Source organism: Cydia fagiglandana, chromosome 5 (assembly GCF_963556715.1).
Source record: "Cydia fagiglandana chromosome 5, ilCydFagi1.1, whole genome shotgun sequence".
Classification (NCBI taxonomy): domain Eukaryota; kingdom Metazoa; phylum Arthropoda; class Insecta; order Lepidoptera; family Tortricidae; genus Cydia; species Cydia fagiglandana.
The window spans coordinates 2,451,652-2,472,130 of record NC_085936.1 but is presented as its reverse complement, the minus strand read 5'-3'; the positions used below and the strand labels follow the sequence as shown (position 1 = coordinate 2,472,130).

Below are 20,479 nucleotides of genomic sequence, written 5' to 3'. Positions count from 1 at the left end.
GCTCAGCAACTATGTGCATATGAAAATGGCTTAGATTCTACATATAAAACATATTCGTAAAGTTCGCTCAGCTGAAAAATATTGAAGCGAAGTGTATTCGACTTTTCAATGGATCTGATTTACAATGTCAAATACTTTTCAGTGAATAATGGCCCATGAAATTTTCGACAAAGAAACGTATAAATACATAATTACCGCATTAGGGCGGTAAAGTAGCACCATATGTAGTTATTTAAGATACAGGTGCGAAAAATAGGAAAGGTTTTATAGCTTACAGTATTTTAATTATTTCACCTTCAGCACAGTTAATAGAAATACGGCAATTTGGCCCAGTTAAATTAACGGTTTCACCACGGAATGAGAGATAATAAGCTGGAAACTCGTATACACCTTCGTTATGCCATTTTAAAGGTTCTCTTAAAAGTCGACGCATATATCGTGTGCGCGTCGGAAGTTATTCCAGGTCAAAGGTCATAAAAATTGGTTATTCGCGGATATCAAGTTTTCTATAGCTCCAATATTGTTTACATGTAGGTAAGAATTGTAGGGCATAAAATTTGCGACGAGTTAAATATAAAACGTTTTTTCATGCCATTAGCCATTTTCAAGATATATACGGCATAGAAGGCGCAGCGGCACGGGAAACGCACTATGACGCAAGGCAAGCTGGTAATCTGTGTGAATAATACGTTCTATAAAGTTTTTTAACCTTTTAACCGCCAGGAATTTTTGAGCGAGCGTGCTCGTGTCGCCACCGGCAGTAATTGTACCACGCAAAGTAAGGTTGGCACAGTTACCGGAGTTATAAATGGGCTGTAAAAACTAAATCAGATCTTTGTCTTATTTATCAGACTGTGGCGAAATGAACTGGAAATGTAATGTCTTATATATCAGACTCTGGCGGTTAAAGGGTTAATCGTTAAAATGACACTTATGGATCATATATGGTTTTTAAAACAAAAGTGGCCCCTCCTGTGGAAAATAGCTAACAGCTTGTGTGTATGTATGTAATGATTTTATGACATAGTTTAATACAAAAAGGGTACCCCTTTATTGAGGTTTAATCAGAAAATTAAGCTTTATAGCCTTTAACTTAAGGTAGTTCTACAGGAAAGAGGTAGATTTTAAGTAAGTACTAATAATACAAGAAAATGCATGTTTTCACATGCTTTTATTCAACTCCCGAAATCTCTATCTGTAGTTATAATAGCGAGTTGAAGTAGTTTTCAGTTCATTTTTATTCATTTTCTTTGTTCAAAAGTACATTGTTTTTGTTCCATAAATAGATTCCCCATCCATAATTTATCCGGAAATGATATATCACATGCCCTAATCTAATATGTATAGCTTTAGAGAAATGATGCTTCAATTGAAGCGCGGCAGCGTCGAAATTAACCCCCCCTCCCCCCACTAAATGTGCCGTGGCTCTCGATAGCTCCCGGTCAGAATCTACTCAAGACCAGCTAAAAATCAACTGTGCAAAGTTTCAGCGCATAGTCACCAAAATGTAAGGTGTCATTCACTATCAAACCAACTTATACTACGTATGTCTGATCACTGCGCTTTCTGTGGTATATCTTGAAAACGGCTAATCTCATGAAAAAATGTTCGATACTTAACGTGTTACAAATTTTATGCTCTACAATTCTTCCCTACATGTAAACAGCGGTGGAGCTATAGAAACCTTGATATTCGCGAAAAACCGATTTTCATGAACTTTGACCTTGAATAACTTGTGACGCGCACACGATATATGCGTCGACTTTTAAGAGAACCTTTAAAATGTCATTACGAAGGTGTATCCGAGTTTCCAGCTTATTAAACTCAGTAATTCGCCTTTCGAGATTACACTAAGTTTACATGTAGTAGCACGAAGATAGTGCTGCCATCGTACACCATTTTAGAGCAACTATTAAAAAAAAAAACAAATTTTATTTATACTCTGTGGCGGGTACTTCATAATCTCATACACGTTTTGTGTCGCCGCCATCGTATACGCTATTCCCGTGCTAAGTGTTTTAATTCGAATATTTGGCTGTAATTCGTGTGTTTTACCATGGGAAAACGTAAGTTTAGGGATGATGAAGAATACTATGCACGGAAAATAAAGAAGTTGGAGCAGAAAATGAAAAAAGTGCGACGGGAACGCCGAGAGGAGTCGTCGGATTCGGAGTCGGGGAGTTCGGTGTCGTCGGATGCAGACCAGTACGAGGAGGAAGTGGTAAACGAGCTTGGCGTCGATCATGTTTCCGAGCAGGAGGTGCCGCAAAACGAAGGTACTATATACTAATGTTTCTTTTATATTACGCGTGGTTTTGTAGGTACGTAGGTAACGCAGGCGCGCTTGACCTTGGCTCGAGCGCGCGCACGCGCCCCCTATCGGCGGGGAACCTATACGATCTTGACGTAGGTGTCTACCTACTTATTGTTCACAAGAGTGTAGCTACGTACTTTTTTATGCACTGCTACGTATGCTTGTTTATTCGGCGTATTTTTATTTTACTGGTAAACATTAGTGGCTAAAGTTGTGCCTGTAAGGCTACATACTAACCTAAAATATACTTCAGATCGATCTGTAAGGTTGTATCGTAGTATATAGGTTTGCCACCTCGATGCGCAGTCGCAAGAGTCCGCGAGACAGCTACTGATGATATCAAAAGTTTACTCCAGTGTATCCAGAATACAATCGACTTACCTATTACAAAGTCTGGCAATAAAGCAGTTTGAAAAACTGTTTCTAGGCTTGCGCATGTGATTAATTTTTACTTAGACATTTTGTGTCGGTTTTTTCAGGACCCCAAGAGGAAAACCAACCATCTCCAGTCCTGGAACCTCAGCTGGAAACATCGCCGGAGTTAGATCCGAGTATTTTGAATATTCTAGGTGACGAACCTGCTAAAGAAGAAATATTTAGCAAGGCTGTGCACAAGGATATTGCTAACCGATGGTCCGATATACTAATCAATGGTTTAAAGGAGGATGTCAAAAAGGAAATTATTTCCGGTCACGACATTCCTGAGAATCTGACGTTACTGCAGAGTCCTATAATAAACCCTGAAATCAAAGCGGCGGTCAACGAAAACGCGCTTAAGAGAGACGTTATTTTATCAGAAAAGCAGAGAAGTATGGCTTGCGTCATGACATGTATAGCCGACTTAATGTCGTCGAATTTAGAAAATCATTCCGACGCCACAGAAAATAAAGAAAGTTTGAAGCTACTCAGCGATGCAGGCCGCTTGTTATGCCATATACATTACGAAGAGACTTCAGCTAGAAGGAACTTCTTGCAAGCTTGTCTTAGCAAAGACGTCAAAGACAATATAAAGGACCTGAAACGAGATAAATTCCTTTTTGGTACGGATCTTTCAGAGAAACTGAAATCTATGAAGGCGATAACGAAGACTGGCGCGGAGATGAGACCCGCCTCAACGAAACCGAAGCCTCCACCTAAGAGCAGACCGGCTGAAGCGGGACCTTCGAGGGCTTTAAACTGGCGGGGCCCGCCACCGCCGGCACCTCGGCGCGCGTACGCGCGGACGAGCTCGACGGCTGGTGGGCGCAGGCAGCCGGCAGCGACGCCGCGCGGCAGCGCGCGCCGCGACCCTCGCCCGCGGAGCAGCAAGCCGACCGCCAGTCGGCGCTAAGCAGCGAGTCGCAGGCGGGTACACTACAGTTTTATTACCATAATTGGCAACGCGTAACTAATGACCCGGTAGTTTTATCTTGGGTCAGAGGCTTACGCTTGCCAGTTGACATTGATATCGTCCAGTCACAGATACCTGTAAATAAACCACAGTCGGCTCAGCATAAGTTAGAAATGAATAATGAAATTACTAAACTCATAAATATAGGCGCTGTTCGACAGTGCGAGCCATGCGAGGGTCAATTCTTATCAAGCATTTTTCTAATTAAGAAAAGTAATGGCCAGAATAGATTTATCCTAAATTTGAAGCAATTGAATAAGTTTATTCCTACGCCACACTTCAAAATTGAGGATTACAGGACTTTGATGCGTCTTTTATCTAAAGACACTTATATGTGTACATTGGACCTTCAGAATGCTTATTTTTCAATAAGTATTCATGAAGACTACAGAAAATACTTACGATTTCAATGGTTAGGGCGTTTGTATGAATTTCAAGTACTGTGTTTTGGCTTGAATTTAGCGCCATACGTATTCACAAAACTTATGCGTCCGGTTGTGGAGTATTTACGAAAACAAGGGTTATTTTCTGTAATTTATTTAGACGATATATGTCTTTTTGGTTCCAGCCCTTACGAATGCAAACAAAATTTCAAACAAACCAAAGACTTATTGGAATCGCTTGGCTTTGTAATAAACTTAGAAAAAAGTAACGGTACACCTAGTCGAAGCATTACTTTCCTAGGTTTCGTTTTTAACTCCAATGCATTAACAATTAGCATTCCGAAAGATAAAAAATTAAAAATTAAGCGTGAGATAATACGGTTTTCTATCATGAAAAGGTGCAAAGTTCGAGATTTTGCACATTTAGTTGGTTTGCTAGTGTCTGTATGCCCAGCCGTTCAGTACGGGTGGGTTTATACAAAAATGTTCGAACGACAAAAATACCTTTGTCTAAAAGATAATGATGATTATAATCAATTCATGTCAATACCAAATCATCTTAGTGGCGATTTTAATTGGTGGTTACGTAATATTGATAAGTGTAACAACCCGATAAGGTCAGGCGATTACCGGCTAGAGATTTTTTCAGACGCATCTCGTACGGGCTGGGGCATTAGTTGCTCGGATCAAACAGCGAGTGGTCAGTGGTCAAAAGAAGAGTTAAATGAGCATATTAACTTTTTGGAACTGACAGCTGCATTTTTTGGTTTAAAAATTTTTGCCAGTAAATTCACGGATTGCGAGATACTTTTGCGTATTGATAATACTACGGCAATAGCATACATAAACCGGTTTGGAGGCATTCAGTTTCCGCATCTGAATGCACTAAGCCGTAAGATTTGGCAGTGGTGCGAAGAAAGACGCATATATATCTTTGCGTCTTACATAAGCTCCACTGAGAATTTGATTGCCGATGCCGAATCTCGCCGAGTTCATGCAGATGTTGAGTGGGAGCTCGCTGATGAAGCCTATAATCTGATTTGTGAGACATTTAGACGACCAGAAATCGACTTGTTTGCAAGTCGTCTAAATAAAAAATGTGTGAAATTTGTATCATGGCATAAAGACCCAGACGCATTCAAAGTTGATGCTTTTACATTGTCTTGGAATAATTTCTTCTTCTATGCTTTTCCACCATTTTCTATGATATTAAAAGTACTCCAGAAAATAGTAAATAATAAAGCGGAGGGTATTGTGGTTGTACCTTTATGGCACACACAACCGTGGTTTCCACTTTTTAAGAAACTACAAGTTAGAAATAGCTTGGTATTTCCTCCAGAGGCTAATTTATTGCATTCGCCTTACAGGGCCGAACACAAACTTCAGCGGAACCTTACCCTGGTGGCCGCTGTCTTATCCGGACGGCGTTCCTGAGGCAGGGCGCTCCTCCCGAAGCCGTGGACGTGATGTTAGCCTCGCTGACGGACAATACAATTAGTCAGTATGAACCATGTATTAAAAAATGGTTTTGTTATTGCCAAGAATTTAACGTCAATCTTTATGATGCGTCCGTTAAGGATATATTAAGATTTTTAGTAAGACTTTATAATCAAGATAATAAATACGGTTCAATTAATTCAGCGAAATCAGCTATAAGTCTTATAGTAGGTTCTGGACTTATGAACGATTTAAAGATAAAACGATTCATGAAGGGAGTGTATAAATTGAGAACCCCCCTTCCAAGGTATAATTCTACTTGGAACCCAGCGGTAGTTTTAGATTTCCTAAGTAATCATTATCCGAACGAAAGCTTGCCGTTTGATTTATTATCCAAAAAGCTAGCAACATTACTAGCATTGACCACTGCGCATCGCGTACAGACCCTTTCTTTGATTCGAGTGTCTAACATACAACAATATAATGGTGAGAAATTTGTAATCAAAATCTCTGATAAAATAAAAACTTCTGCGGTTGGTAGGTCACAACCTTTACTGATTCTTCCTTACTTCGACGAAAGGCCTTCTATTTGTCCGGCCAGAACTTTAGAACAATATCTAAAAACTACTGCCGATAAAAGGCAAACAGATTGTGAGTTTTTATTCATTAGCTTAAGGAAGCCATATAGAAATGTATGTTCTCAATCACTGAGTCGCTGGATCAAGGCCACACTGCAGGAGAGCGGGATCGACACCTCAGTATTCAGCTCTCACAGCACCAGGCATGCATCTACGTCTGCTGCCAACAAGCTTGGCGTAAGCATAGATGTTATAAAAACAACCGCAGGATGGACAGGTAACTCGGCATCCTTTGCTAAATTTTATAACAGGGAAGTATTACCTGATACGTCAGAGTCGTTCGCCCGGTCTCTTTGCAGTATGACCTCAACATAATACTTAATAAAATAGGTATTATACTAGTTGATTATTCATTATGCATTAATTAACATCTAAATATGGTTATTTTCTAAGAAAAACCGCAATGTAAACGATTTGTTAGAACTGAAATATAGTACATAATAAGTTGATTTCATACTTTGTTTATTTCAGTTGAACCATTTTCAGTTTACCTAAATATTTCGTGAAGCTCTAAACATCTACATGTAAACTTAGTGTAATCTCGAAAGGCGAATTACTGAGTTTAATAGAAAATCAAACGAACTTACCTGTAAGTGACGTTCGATGATTATTAAACGAGGTAATTCGCCTGAGAGATTACACACCCACCCGGACCCTATACAGAACGAGTTCTGTAGTTGCCCTATTTCCTCACGAAATATATTATGTATGAGTTGACGATGGGCTCCGGGTACCAAAAGTGTATGAGATTATGAAGTACCCGCCACAGAGTATAAATAAAATTTGTTTTTTTTTTTAATAGTTGCTCTAAAATGGTGTACGATGGCAGCACTATCTTCGTGCTACTACATGTAAACTTAGTGTAATCTCTCAGGCGAATTACCTCGTTTAATAATCATCGAACGTCACTTACAGGTAAGTTCGTTTGATTTTCTATTATCTCTCATTCCGAGGTTGACCCCCTTTTTAGGCTTAAGATGACTGGCCTAATTCGCCAGTAACTGGTATTTATAGATGAATATATTTAATTCATTTTTGGTGTGGGGTGGCCAGTTACTAAAAGTGGTCAGTTACTGGCGAACACAGACAAAACATCCTCCAGACTGAGCATAGTCGCGCTACCCCCTCTGCCACGCATACGGTAATTTTACTCCACGGTCGAGTCGAAAGTGTCTTTGTGTGACGTCCGTGTCTTTGAACGGACCAATCACGGCACGGGACTTCGCTCACCTCGTCCCGCGCACCCCCGCATTTTTGGCATCATCGGTTGCATGAAATAATTGCTCTAAACTCGGTCTAGAGGATTCCTAGTCTATGCTGGCGAATTACCCTACATTGTTACAAAGTGTAGTGGATCCGACGTTGAAGTCTTACTATACTCGTAGTCCATTTAGTTGGGTTTATTAAATAAGTATGTAAATTACAACAATTATTCCAGCTTGCCTAAAATTATGTATATTTGCTACATTGACATATATTAAGGTAGAAGTACTAGTGCTCGACACTGCACTAGTATTCGACATGGGCACTTTATGTCAAAGTAATATAGGTTAAATTTTAACGACGAAGATTTTTCTGTTTTCAAATTTAATCCTTGTCACTTTGACATAAGGTGCCCATGTCAAATAAAAAGATAAAGATAAAAGATAAAAAATAGTTTATTCAAGTAGGCATATTACAATGCGCTTATGAACGTCAAATAAACCTTTACCGGCTCCAACCGTACACCTCTGCCCCGAGAAGATTTAAATCCCCCCTCAATTGGAGGAGGGTATCCCAATATGGGACCGGCAACAAACTCGGCGGGACACATCTTTTCAAAACATTATTACATCTTATAATTAACATGCATTACGAGTAATTAAGATAAATACAATTTAAATTACTATAGAATTCATGCAATTATACTCAGTGAGTACATAACTTTATACAAATACGTAGCTCTTTCAGAAAACATATCAAATTCTTACAAAAGGAAAATAAATAAAATCAATAAAAGAAATGAGAATACATATTATATGAATCTGACTGATTGTTATGAGATACTTTCATACAATTTGATGTGCTTTTTACCTGAGCTGAGTCACCTTTAACTCTACACATAATAAAAATACTAGTGCAGCGTCGAGCAATAGTACTTCTACCTTATTTATCATGGCGCAAGTATACCAGACCTTGTATAGGGTGGAAAGATAAGTCCGGCCCTGGAGGGAAACTACCTTAAATCCTTAAGCTGGCTCATTTTATTTAAAGGAGACATTCCTTTATTTTTAAAAAGAAACAAAACTGCATTCTAAGATTTTCAAAAACTCGCTTGCCTCGCCCGGGACTCAAACCGTCTAAAAATTCCAAAAAATAAAAACTCGCAATTTTATTCTACTAATCGATACAGTTAATGTTAATGATAACATTTCTCCAAGAAACATTAGGTCTTACACTCGTCTGTCGTACAAAATATCCATAAAATGTAATATTTAGTACTTAAGATTTTTTTAGACAAGCCAAATTGAAGAAAAAAATTAAAATACTGTGAATGCAGTTTTGTTTCTTTAAAAAAATAAAGGAATGTCTCCTTTAAGTAAAATGAGCCAGCTTAAGGATTTAAGGTAGTTTCCCTCCAGGGCCCGACTTATCTTTCCACCCTGTATACTCGTATTGATAAGAAATTTGCTAATATTTATGACTATTATGCGTAGAAACTCAATGTAATAACAAAACCTAACATAAAACAACAATCGAAGACATTGAAGGAAACCATATTTATATCAACTTTATATTTTCTATCAACGTTACTGAAACATTAAAAAACAATCAGAGGAGTGCTGCACTGACAGCCGGTTGCATTCCTGGGGCATCATTCAGAAATGCACAATTACCAGCGACTACTTACAGATTTCAAAATTTGATTAAAAAACTAAAACATAATATAAATCCAAACTCATAGTCCGAGACTGAAATGATGGTGCCTTTCACCCGAGTTAAACACTCGGAAAGTAGGTACCTACGAGGAAAGTAAAATACATGTGCATTTCAAAAAACACATAAACTTCAGTAGTATTTCTTAAGGGTACGTTAAGGGTACGTACGCCACGTACGGTAATTATAACAATTTAGTTAAAATATCGTTATTTATTTATCAGAATGGAAATTGTACAACAAATCCATTTAAACCCTAAAACTTTATTGCTCATCGTAAAAAAAGACAAAAAACGTACTTAGAAAAGTACAGTGCTCTAGAGCAGAAACGTATCATTTTGTGCACACTTTTGGAACAACAACTATCCACTTTCAGTGCATAAAAATTTATTTAGGTACTAATAGATTTAGAAACGATATGGTGTAAATATGTCAAATGTGACGTTTCTTCGAACAAAAATGTCATTTTTGACACTGACACATCTAATCCATATCGTTTCTAGATCTATCAATAGACGTATCTTAAAGTTCGAATGGGGCAGATAGATTTGTATTGTCTCTTTTTCCTCGCGTTATCCCGGCATTTTGCCCGGCATGGGAGCCTGGGGTCCGCTTGACAACTAATCCCATGATTTGACGTAGGCACTAGTTTTTACGAAAGCGACTGCCATCTGACCTTCCAACCCAGAGGGGAAACTAGGCCTTATTGGGATTAGTCCGGTTTCCTCACGATGTTTTCCTTCACCGAAAAGCGACTGGCAAATATCAAATGATATTTCGTCCATAAGTTCTGAAAAACTCATTGGTACGAGCCAGGGTTTGAACCCGCGACCTCCATTTTGAAAGCCGCGCGGATTGAAAGTCGCACGCTCATACCGCTAGGCCACCAGCGCTTTTTAGGTAGTATTGTATTGTTTTAAATTTTTCATTTCTGAATGCTGTTCTTCCGCCATTTGCACGTATGCAGGTGTCCAATAAACATTCGTTTACAGCACGAGTGTAGTAGAGAACTGCATCAATATCGCAGGGAAATAAAAGAAAAAAAAACCGGGCAAGTGCGAGTTCGACTCGCGCACGAAGGGTTCCGTACCATAATGCAAAAAAAAAACAAAAAAAACTGGTCAAGTGCGAGTTCGGACTCGCGTTTCAAGGGTTCCGTACATCACACAATTTTCAACAATTTTTTTTGTACATGAAACGTGACGTGAGTGAAACATCTTGAAAAACTCGAATGGGTCAATCAAAAACCAGATGTAACATGAAGTTTTCTGGCGTGGTGGCTTATATCTCTGCAACTATGCAAAGTAGCTTAGATAGGAAGATTAAATGCCGAACAGTAGTACAAGTGTCCAAATGCGAAGACTGAAGACCGAGCTCCGCCTAGGGCTGATAGCTAGGAGCGTCCGACGGGTCGCGCTTCCTACAAATTCCGCAAGTGTTTTAAAAGCGAAGGCCGAAGAGAGATAATACCTACAGGTTGGCCAAAAAATAAGTGCATTCCCGTAGCCGGGGAGGTTTTCGGATTATAGGTACTGAGCTGTACAACTTTCACTACGGGACCAACCCCGAAATCGCGAAAAAAAATGTATCGTCCCATAGAAAACGGACCAGCCAAAATGTATGAAACAGCCAAATTTTTCCTCGCGATTTCGGGGTTGCACGTTGGCAACGGGAATACACTTAGTTAATTTTTTGGCCACCCTGTATAGTGGTTTTTAAAACACGTAACAATATTAACCTAATCAATCTGTACTACAAGTACTAATGCGGCTGTGTGCCAGATACAGCCTAGTCGCATTTTTTGTCGTCATTCCGACTCACGCTTGAAGCTAAAGGCACGCCTCTTCGGGACACTTCGGGCCTTCGGCCTTATGCGGATATCGGCCTAGGGCCTTCGCAATATCTGTCTACATCACGTTTCACTTAAACCATTGCGGCTGTGTCCCTAAAAAACCTAAACCGCATTTTTGTTCTTAAATGCGACTCACGCTTGACTGTAGATTTCTAATAGGTTTTCTTGTCATCTTTAGGTAAAGGACTATTTTGTGTATTTTTTTCAGAATTTTAGACCCTGTAGTTTCGGAGATAGAGGGGGGGGAATGGTCATTTTTTGTCTATTTTCTTGAATAACTTCTAAATTTTTTATCGTAAATTTATAAAAAAAATATATTTGAGATTCTCACAATGAGCTGTTTCGTTTGATATGTAACACGATATAGTTTGCAAAACTTTGTTTTTAAATTTTATCTTTTAACCCCCAAAAGTAGCCCTTATGTTTAAAATTTATTTGTTGACGTTACATATCCGTCTTTGGGTCACAGACTTACATATGTGTACCAAATTTCAACTTAATTGGTCCAGTAGTTTCGGAGCAAATTGGCTGTGACAGACGGACGGACAGACAGACGCACGAGTGATCCTATAAGGGTTCCGTTTTTTCCTTTTGTGGTACGGAACCCTAAAAAAAGCAAAAAAAAAGGTCACCCATCCAAGTACTGACCACTTCCGACGTTGCTTAACTTTGGTCAAAAATCAAGTTGTATGGGAGCCCCATTTAAATCTTTATTTTATTCTGTTTTTAGTATTTGTTGTTATAGCGGCAACAGAAATACATCATCTGTGAAAATTTCAACTGTATGCTATCACGGTTCGTGAGATACAGCCTGGTGACAGACGGACGGACGGACGGAGGGACGACCGGACGGACGGACGGACAGCGAAGTCTTAGTAATAGGGTCCCGTTTTACCCTTTGGGTACGGAACCCTAAAAATACAAATGGCTCTTTGTAATGTCCTGGATGCGTATTCCGATTGTAATAACAGGTTATGAATTTGATGGGATATGTTTGTGTGGTTGATGTCCAGATATATCACCTAAAAGCATATAAATAGTCGGATGGTTTTAAAATTAGTTGAGTCATTATATCCAAAAAACCGACCCTACCCGTGAATAATTAGTTCTTGGATTTTTTTTTCGTAGGTCCCTCGGGGGGTCAGTGGAAGTGTACATTCAAAAAGTAGACTGAATCATCAGGCTCCTGCGTATATTCGAAAAACGGTTTTTCTTGAATAACTCGGCCATTTTTGATTTTCAGTAAAACCGTGAGGACAAAAATTGTAAAAAAAATTGATTCTCTACAAGTTTGGTCCTCACAATTTTTCTTCTAGGATCGATATTTTCGAAATTCAATTTGAAAAAAAGCGACAATATTGGGCTCTTTTTATATGTAAAACATTTTTAATTACAAGTTTAAAACATTCAATAAAGCAACGGAAATCCACAATATTCTGATTACATACGTGTTACACTTAATATCGAACAATCGGTCGCTTTGTGCGCCATTGATTCTGCTCTAGTGCAGCAAACGAATGTTTATTGCATTGCTGTGATCCGGTCACTGGGGAATATAGTGAACTGGTGTTTTGTTGTTATCTAATATTGTAGTAGTTTCTATCAGGTACAACATCATAAGTATCTATGTTACATGATTAGAAGATCAGAATGAAGCAATAAGGTAAGTAAAGGCCTAAAAGCGACTTCAACGGGAGTCGCGACCTACGCTATCTAACGAACAGACCGACATCTTACATTATAACGACCAAGAACAGCTTTAGGGTAACATTCCATTTCTGACCACAGCTGCACTACTGGTACTGAACGCGTCGATGTTATTGTCAATTTCCATAGTAAAATGAACAGTAGTGCAGCTGTCGTTGGAAATGGACTGTCACCTTTATTGTGCACAATGCGATCGGGTATTTAAAACAAACCGCCCGATTCAAATTTAAAGATATGTTAAATATTACGTGTCGGCAGAGTGATGGCAGGTTGGACCAAAATGTTGACGGATCGGTGGCCGCTTTCGGATGAAAGAAACGCCTGGCGTCCGTTGGCTCGTTGGGTGGATGGCATTCGGAAAATCGTGGGGCACTTTTGGATGAGACTAGCCCAGGACCGGGATAAGTGGCGTACACGAAGAGAGGCCTATGCTCAGCAGTGGGCGACTGAAGGCTAGAATGTGGGATGATGGTGATGATAAATATTACGTCTAGATGAGATATGGATTTAGTATACCAGATATATACAGTAGTACTACTAAACGAAATTAATAATGGATTTTACATGTAGCACTTTGTAAATAAAGTGTAAAATTAAATATTTACCGAAGTTAGGTCACGTTACAAATAAAAGGGTAAATGTAAAACTATCAAACCTCAATGTTACATTCGAAACTCGCAATCCACCGCTGCAAATACTACCTCGCTTAGCAAATTTCACCTTATGCACTCACAAAGCTCTTCGAAAAAGAACCTTATTGGGTGACAACAAGGTATAGAATGGTATGTTTCAAATGCACATACGGTGGTTTAGTCAAAGCGGGTGAATACGCGGCATAGCGTATGCAGATTGCCGCTCGTCGATCGCATTTTTTTTAATTTGCCTCTGCTCTTTGCGGGCTCAAGTATGCATGAGGCGGGTTAATCAATGGAGCCGGGAATATCGACTTAGAATACTTTCTTGGCCAGTACCTTTATACGATTCTCAGTCATCTATGACCTCTAATAGTTTTACAAGGTCTTCCTCTAGGAGAATTGGTTTCTTAGTAAAAGTATTAATTTGTGCTAAACCTTTGCAATTTCCTATTAGAACTATTTAATTAGCAAATAGGTATAGTAAACTTAGAGGATATATCGTAAAGTTTGTAGCAATTTTGGAAAATAATCAAATTAAAGGAAATGCTAAAAATTATACTGTCTAAGGAGATGTTATTTGTCATGCTCACATACTTTTTGTACTCAGACTGCCTTCAGTAGCATGACAAATACGAACATTTCCAAGAAAATATGATGGGAGAGGATTATTCACTACATCTGTATAACTCGTAACTTTTTTCTATAAAGCAACATGCTAGCCAACTTTCTGCATATTTCATGTGAATTTCCAAAGTCCCAGTAGGTTCTGACAATAGCTGTTTCACAATTTTCACATCATGCCTTGCATAACGAAGGCTCAAATTTCGCATTTAAATTTTGAAATTGCACAGCTCTTTACTGCTTCTAATATGGCTGAACGGGGTTTATCAATTTTGCAGGCCCGGCCGAGAAAATCCGCTTGGCCTAGAACGTCCAGCAATCTGGATGCTAATGGTCTTGTTGGCTAAACGTACACAGTTAGAATTTCCTGTATTTACTGATTTTTAAGGTTAGGTAGTAGAATTTAAATATGTATGTTAGTTAGTAGTTGTTATGTATGTTAACATTTTATACTTAATAATGAACCTCCAGGCCCCAATTTCACATCGGTGACAGGTGCGACGAATTGTAAAATCACTGTTGCTGACGTCACAGGCATCCATGGGCTACGATTACCACTTACCATCGGGCGGGCCGTATTCCTGTTTGCCACCATCATTGAATTATTTAAAAAAACTTTATTATATCGGAAAAAAACAGGTATTTCTCCAGCGAAGTTTCTGACAATTGTCAAAGATTTAGAAGAATTGTAGGTAATTCTTGACAGGTAATGAGTTATATGTCGGAATTTCGTGACAATTGTAGTGTTTCTTGTGACAATTGTCATAAACTTAGCAAGAGAAATATCTGTTTTTTTCCGATATCATAAAGTTTTTTTTAATAATACAATGATGGTGGCAAACAGGAATACGGCCCGCCCGATGGTAAGCGGTAACCGTAGCCCATGGATGCCTGTGACGTCAGCAACAGTGATTTTACAATTCGTCGCACCTGTCACGTTGGTGAAACAGGGGCCAGGTCTGTTTTCTTAAGTATTTTAAGTACACTATTACATTGTACTACAAATCCATTTGTATTATGTGACTGTTTGTTTTCTAAATAAATTAATAATAATAAAATAATATGTTAGGAGATCATTTTTATTCACATATTTAATATATGTATAGTCATTTAGTATATTAGGTATTTAATATACAAAACAACCCATTCCCAATACCGATTATTTTCTCTAGAACCGCTAAGAAAAACTTAACCTAAGATTTTTGGTTCAAAATGCATCCTGGGATATTTGAAATACTTTTGTAAAATGAACCGTAAGAAAAAATGACGACCTGCAAGTCTTGCGACAAAACAGTTTATCTTACAATAAAGATAAAAGATATTTATTCGTGACGATCACAAAACAACAACAGCAAGAATAGAAGAAATCATTAAGTGTGCATCACGAAATATATGCTGACCGTGATTTACGATTCTTGAACACAACATAGAGTATGATAAGTATGAATGTGTGTAGATAAAGTATTTAACGCATAAGCTTTTTAATAGTTTGAAAATTGAAATGCAACATCATTACTATCTATTACGAACATTAAAACTTTCTATAAAATGTGGAACACTCTCAAAGCTGCAACTATCCTTTTGAACATATCCGAACATAAAAAAAAACCTTTTAAATCCGTCCACACTCTCTAAAGGATATTACCAATGCAGTATGCAGTATAATCACCGTGAATACTTATATAATTTTGCATTTAGTAGGTAAAATAGCCTCAAAAGATTGGCTTTTTATTTGGCAAAATGTTGTACATCAGCTAGAAATATTTGTATAGATAAGATACGTCTTTTTAATTGAGATTTTTTTCCGTTAAACCAAAAATGTCGTAAGTAACTATGATCTTTCATTTAGATAGCTTTTATCTAGTGCGGCATTTCGATTTAATAGTCATAAAGGCGTAAGTGCTTTATAATTTAAATCATATATTCGGCCTTTTTGAATTAAATTAAGACTACGTGTTAATGGAAAATTTTACCAACAACAAAATTGGTAAAATACAACAAAATCAAAAATGTTGTATGTTAAGCTGAAATATATATAGATACGTCTTTTTGGTCAAGATTCTTTTTAAACCAAAAAGTCGTACCTATGTATCTACGATGTTTCATGTGATATCCTTTGCCTAGTCCAGCATTTCAATTGAATAGCCATAAAAGCCATAATAGTTCTTACATTTTGAGCATATACGGCCTTTTTGATATAAACTAAGGCCAAATATGACCCGAATTCTGGGCAGCTGAATCGAGAAGCCTATAAAGAGTATGAAGGGACAGAAATGGACCGTGTAATGGGGAAAGAGTGGAAATAATTTTTAAATATTATCTGTGGGATGGTTTTTGTACACGCAATTGAATTCGTGGCCAATGTCTATTACATTTTATTTGGGATATTCCTTTGTAAGTATTCTTTGTTAGGAAGTAACTATAAATATTGAACCGGTACCACAGAATAAATAATAGTACTACTAGGTACAGAAGACTCACTCTCTAACAAAACGCGTCTGTCACGATCAGCACAGATATGGCCGCTAGGTGGCGACAGCGCCACGCGCGGTTTATGGCAAACCCCAAAATTGGGGTCGAACGGATGTACTTTTAGCTAGCTGTAGCAAAGCGACGAAATCGTGGAGTGAACCACGCCTGCTGGTGCCTAGGCTTTGTGTCATTAATGTTTCTCTTTTTTTATAAAAGTAATTCCATTCATCGAAAATACAAATTTTAAACTGTCATTACAATGACAGCTCATCATGGAACAGCCATTTAGGAGTCCAATGTTAAACTTTGTCCCAAGAGTCTAATTACAAAGAGAAAGGAGACTCCTAGAATTTTAATTAATACCCAGAGGCCACATTAAGGGATAGAATTTTACACTTAGAAATATTTGGTTGAAGGTAACACAATATTATTGTTCAGTCGTCATCGGATATATCGGAGCGGCCACGGTGCTCACAAATAACTTACCATGCACTTTAACACATTCATTGCCACTAAGTGCTACGGGTTGCGCTCGTAGCGCGTAGCCACGTTTTCACCGTATGGAGCGCGTAGTCGCCAGGAACAGTGTACCCGACAGTCGGGTTCTTGGCGCTGAATGTGTTAACTTCTTGATAATACGGCGCGATTCGGGAAATGAATTAGAGATTCACTAGATGTGAAATAGTAAAGATAATATCTTTCCCGAATCGCGCCGATAGAGGCTTTGTTCACATATTTGTGAACACTTTGGCCGCCCTGAAATATCTAACGGCGACTGTACTTACCTAGCGCCCTTATTCTTTTAAGTTACAAATTTCAGGAGTGCCTTAACTTTTTTGCCTTTTATATTGAATAATGTTAGACGTCATTTGTTATTTTAGGGGCTAAATTATTAAGGACATGAATGGACGGTGATATTAAAAAGAATAAAAAGAATAAAAAGAAAAAAAAGTAGGTAAAGAATGTCCCTTTATCATTTAATGAGAATTTTTTCTAAGTCTCATCTTTAAGTTTGCCTCTTGTATAATAAAAAATATAATTTGAATCTTGTTACATAGGTATTAAGTTAAATATAAGTCAAATACTCTGTATCTTTACGTATTTAAATAAAAATAAGCGAAATCTACCCTAAAATGGCTCCTTAAGCCAATTGAGGGTAGATGAAAACATTACATGATCAAATAATGTAGGTTAAAGTCAGGTCGTTCAGTGACTGATCCAGGCGGTTTTGTATTTGGTTGGTTAACCAATAAATGTTGTAACTACCCGAAAATTTACAAATTGTTTGTTTACTTTCTTTTAAATACCTAAAGATACAGACTGTACTATAGTATGGCGACGTGGTTACTTAAAGGTGACAGTCCATTTCCAACGACAGCTGCATTACTGTTCATTTTACTATGGAAATTGACAATAACAGCGACGCGTTCAGTACCAGTCGTGCAGCTGCGGTCAGAAATGGAATGTTACCATAATGTACCACAGGTATAGTTCGTTTTTTTTAGCATTAGAAATAAGGTAAACAATCTTGATGTGTCTTTTAATTGAAAAACACATTTAAAAAATAAGTTACGGCAAATATGTAAGAATTATGAATCTAATACGATCATTTATATTCTTCTGCTTTCATAAGTAATAGTTTTTGATTTTTATCGCTTCTTGCAAATTCTTTCTAATGCTAAAAAAACGAACTGTAGGAATCGCAAATTGAAAGTTAGGTACCGAAATAAAAGTCAATTTTATTTTATTCCATGTGTGTAGATATTTGCAAGCCGTTTGCCCGCATTAGTAACCGGAATACAAACAGCGAGCGAGCGAACGTTTTACAGCGTTCATTAGCCGGAGTTTGCCGCAATTTAGAAGGTATTTACATCTATTATTTACGTAAATAGGTTAGAATGTGTATTCAGTGCACTTAGAAGAAAATTGGTATTTTGTATAGTAGAAGTTAATTGCCGTAATCGAACTTCAAGATATTCACAAGGGGTCATCCATTAATTACGTCACACCAATTTCTAGGTTTTTTGACCCCTCCCCCCCCTTGTCACACTTGGTCACATTTGGCAAACCCCTCCCCCCCTAGTGTGACGTCACATTTTTTCTACGAAATCGCCAAATCGAATTAAGTAAGTACCTAAGTATTATTAATATTTTATCAAAATATTTTTGACGATATAAATATTAGTAATTTTATAACCCAAAACAGCTTACGAAAGAAAATTAAACGATTAAAAACTATTTTCGTTTTAAAAACTTGTTATTTAAATGTACAGCGAACTAAATAATATAAATAAATTTTCGGTTACTGATGAAGTTAAAGTGATGTCACAAAGTTTGTGTCTCCCCCCTCCCCCATGTCACAATGTGTCACATTTTCTTGACACCCTCCCTCCCCCTAAACGTGTGACGTAATTAATGGATGACCCCCAAGAGACGACACGTATTAGATTCATTATAGTTTAGATATCAACTAGTTCTCTTTTGCAGCGCAATTCGGGGAACTAAGGTCACTTTCACGTTAGATAGAGTAAGATATCTATTAGATGTGAATTGAATCTCTAAGTCATATCCTGTGGAAATCGTTCAAGAGTATCTCCAGAACCGCGCAAATGTCAAATTTGACAGGTTAGATCTTAAACATATCGTTATCGTATCCTGGTGATGTCTAAAAGATATCTAATAGATGTCTATTTCAAAATCCGAATCGAGCCCTAAGTAAGAAAATGCATCTTGAATGAATGATTGCTATTAGCATTATTCAGGCGCTATACCAACTTTAGCCTCAGTCACTAATTCCACGCAAACGAAGTCGCGGGCAAAACCTAGTTAGCCAAGTCCGGATTCATCCTGAGGGTCGTGAAGATGGAGTCTCGACACAATGTGAATTTTAATTCTTTTGTGCTGAGCGTTCCGACTGAACAACTAGCGACCTTCACCAAGGAGGAGTTTTGGCCGAAGGGTGTCAAGTTCCGGCGGTTCCGCGGCCGGCTCCCTGACACTGCGGGGTTGCGAACTGCATCGCAGCCATAATTTTGTTTTTAGTTTTAAAATATATTTTGTATTAATATGTATGCTAGTTTTAAGGTATTTATCTATGGGCCAATAGTTGCCTGAAAATAAATGTTTTCATTTCATACATGCAGGCAAATGTATGGTCAGTTGGATAGCGGTTGAGTTAATCTACTGTTAACTAGAAACTAATGAGTTTCCCTTACAGCTAAGTTTAAGTTTATGTGTCTTGGCTTTATGCCAGCAAGAAAATACAAGATTATGGATAGTTTATTACTTGCATACGAATACAGTGGAAACTGGATAAGTGGAACCTGGGTTAGTGGAAAACCTCTTTAAGTGGACCGAAGTTCTCGGTTCCAGTCCCTTGGCAACGAATTACCTCTATAAATTGAATTTTGGGACCTCTATAAGCGGAATCGATTTTTTCGAAAATTTCTGATTTTTACCTCTGTAACTGGAAGCAGCCGTCTTCGAAACCTCTATGAGTGGAATAGCTCTGTATTTTTAATAAACCGTCGCACGGAGGGTAGTTTGTTTCGTTAACATTATGGTTCGTGTTTTAACTACGTATTTTGTATGAGTACATACTGGTTGCTCTTGCATAAATAAATATTAGGAGTGATTTTGTTTTTGAAATTTTGAAAATTGTATACGAGTACGAGTTTTTTTAAAGTCAGGATTACATACCTATTTTTTGTTAATACATATATGTATATCTACATACATATTTAATAAAAGATGATTATTTAAGTCTAGATCTTTTATTTGACCATACTATACGATACGTGACCTCTATAAGCGACATTACTAGTATCCAGAACCTCTATTAGCGAGAGCCTCTGTAAGTGAGAAAACGTTTTATTTAAACCTGGTTAAGTGGAAAACTGGATAAATGGAAAACCTGGATAAGCGGAACTAAACAGCCGGTCCCTTGCGATTCCACTTATCCAGTTTCCACTGTATATAATTACACACACAAACGTTCCATTATATTAACTAAAGTTCTAAATTAAGCAAAGAAAGACGTAAATGGCAAAATACTCGTAATCAATTAGGTACCAATTTTATTTAAAACTATAAGAATACAAACGCGCCAAAAATA

The 20,479-nt window shown here is 37.8% G+C and overlaps 2 protein-coding genes across 2 annotated transcripts in view; one reads left to right on the top strand and one right to left on the bottom strand.

Annotated features, from left to right (window-relative positions):
• Positions 1 to 20,479, bottom strand: part of LOC134664275 (centaurin-gamma-1A) — a 424,789-nt gene that overhangs the window by 215,778 nt on the left and 188,532 nt on the right. The window lies entirely within an intron of this gene.
• Positions 1,823 to 3,658, top strand: LOC134664263 (uncharacterized). The gene is made up of 2 exons (XM_063520811.1): positions 1,823 to 2,276; positions 2,794 to 3,658. The coding sequence occupies exons 1-2, from the start codon at positions 2,057 to 2,059 to the stop codon at positions 3,642 to 3,644; spliced, it is 1,071 nt and encodes a 356-aa protein (XP_063376881.1). The 5' UTR covers positions 1,823 to 2,056; the 3' UTR covers positions 3,645 to 3,658.

Excerpts from the sequence above, each read along its gene's own strand:
- LOC134664263 (XM_063520811.1), top strand. The coding sequence starts at position 2,057 with ATGGGAAAACGTAAGTTTAGGGATGATGAAGAATACTATGCACGGAAA. Across the intron at positions 2,277-2,793 it reads GGAGGTGCCGCAAAACGAAG|GACCCCAAGAGGAAAACCAA; the intron begins GTACTATATACT and ends CGGTTTTTTCAG.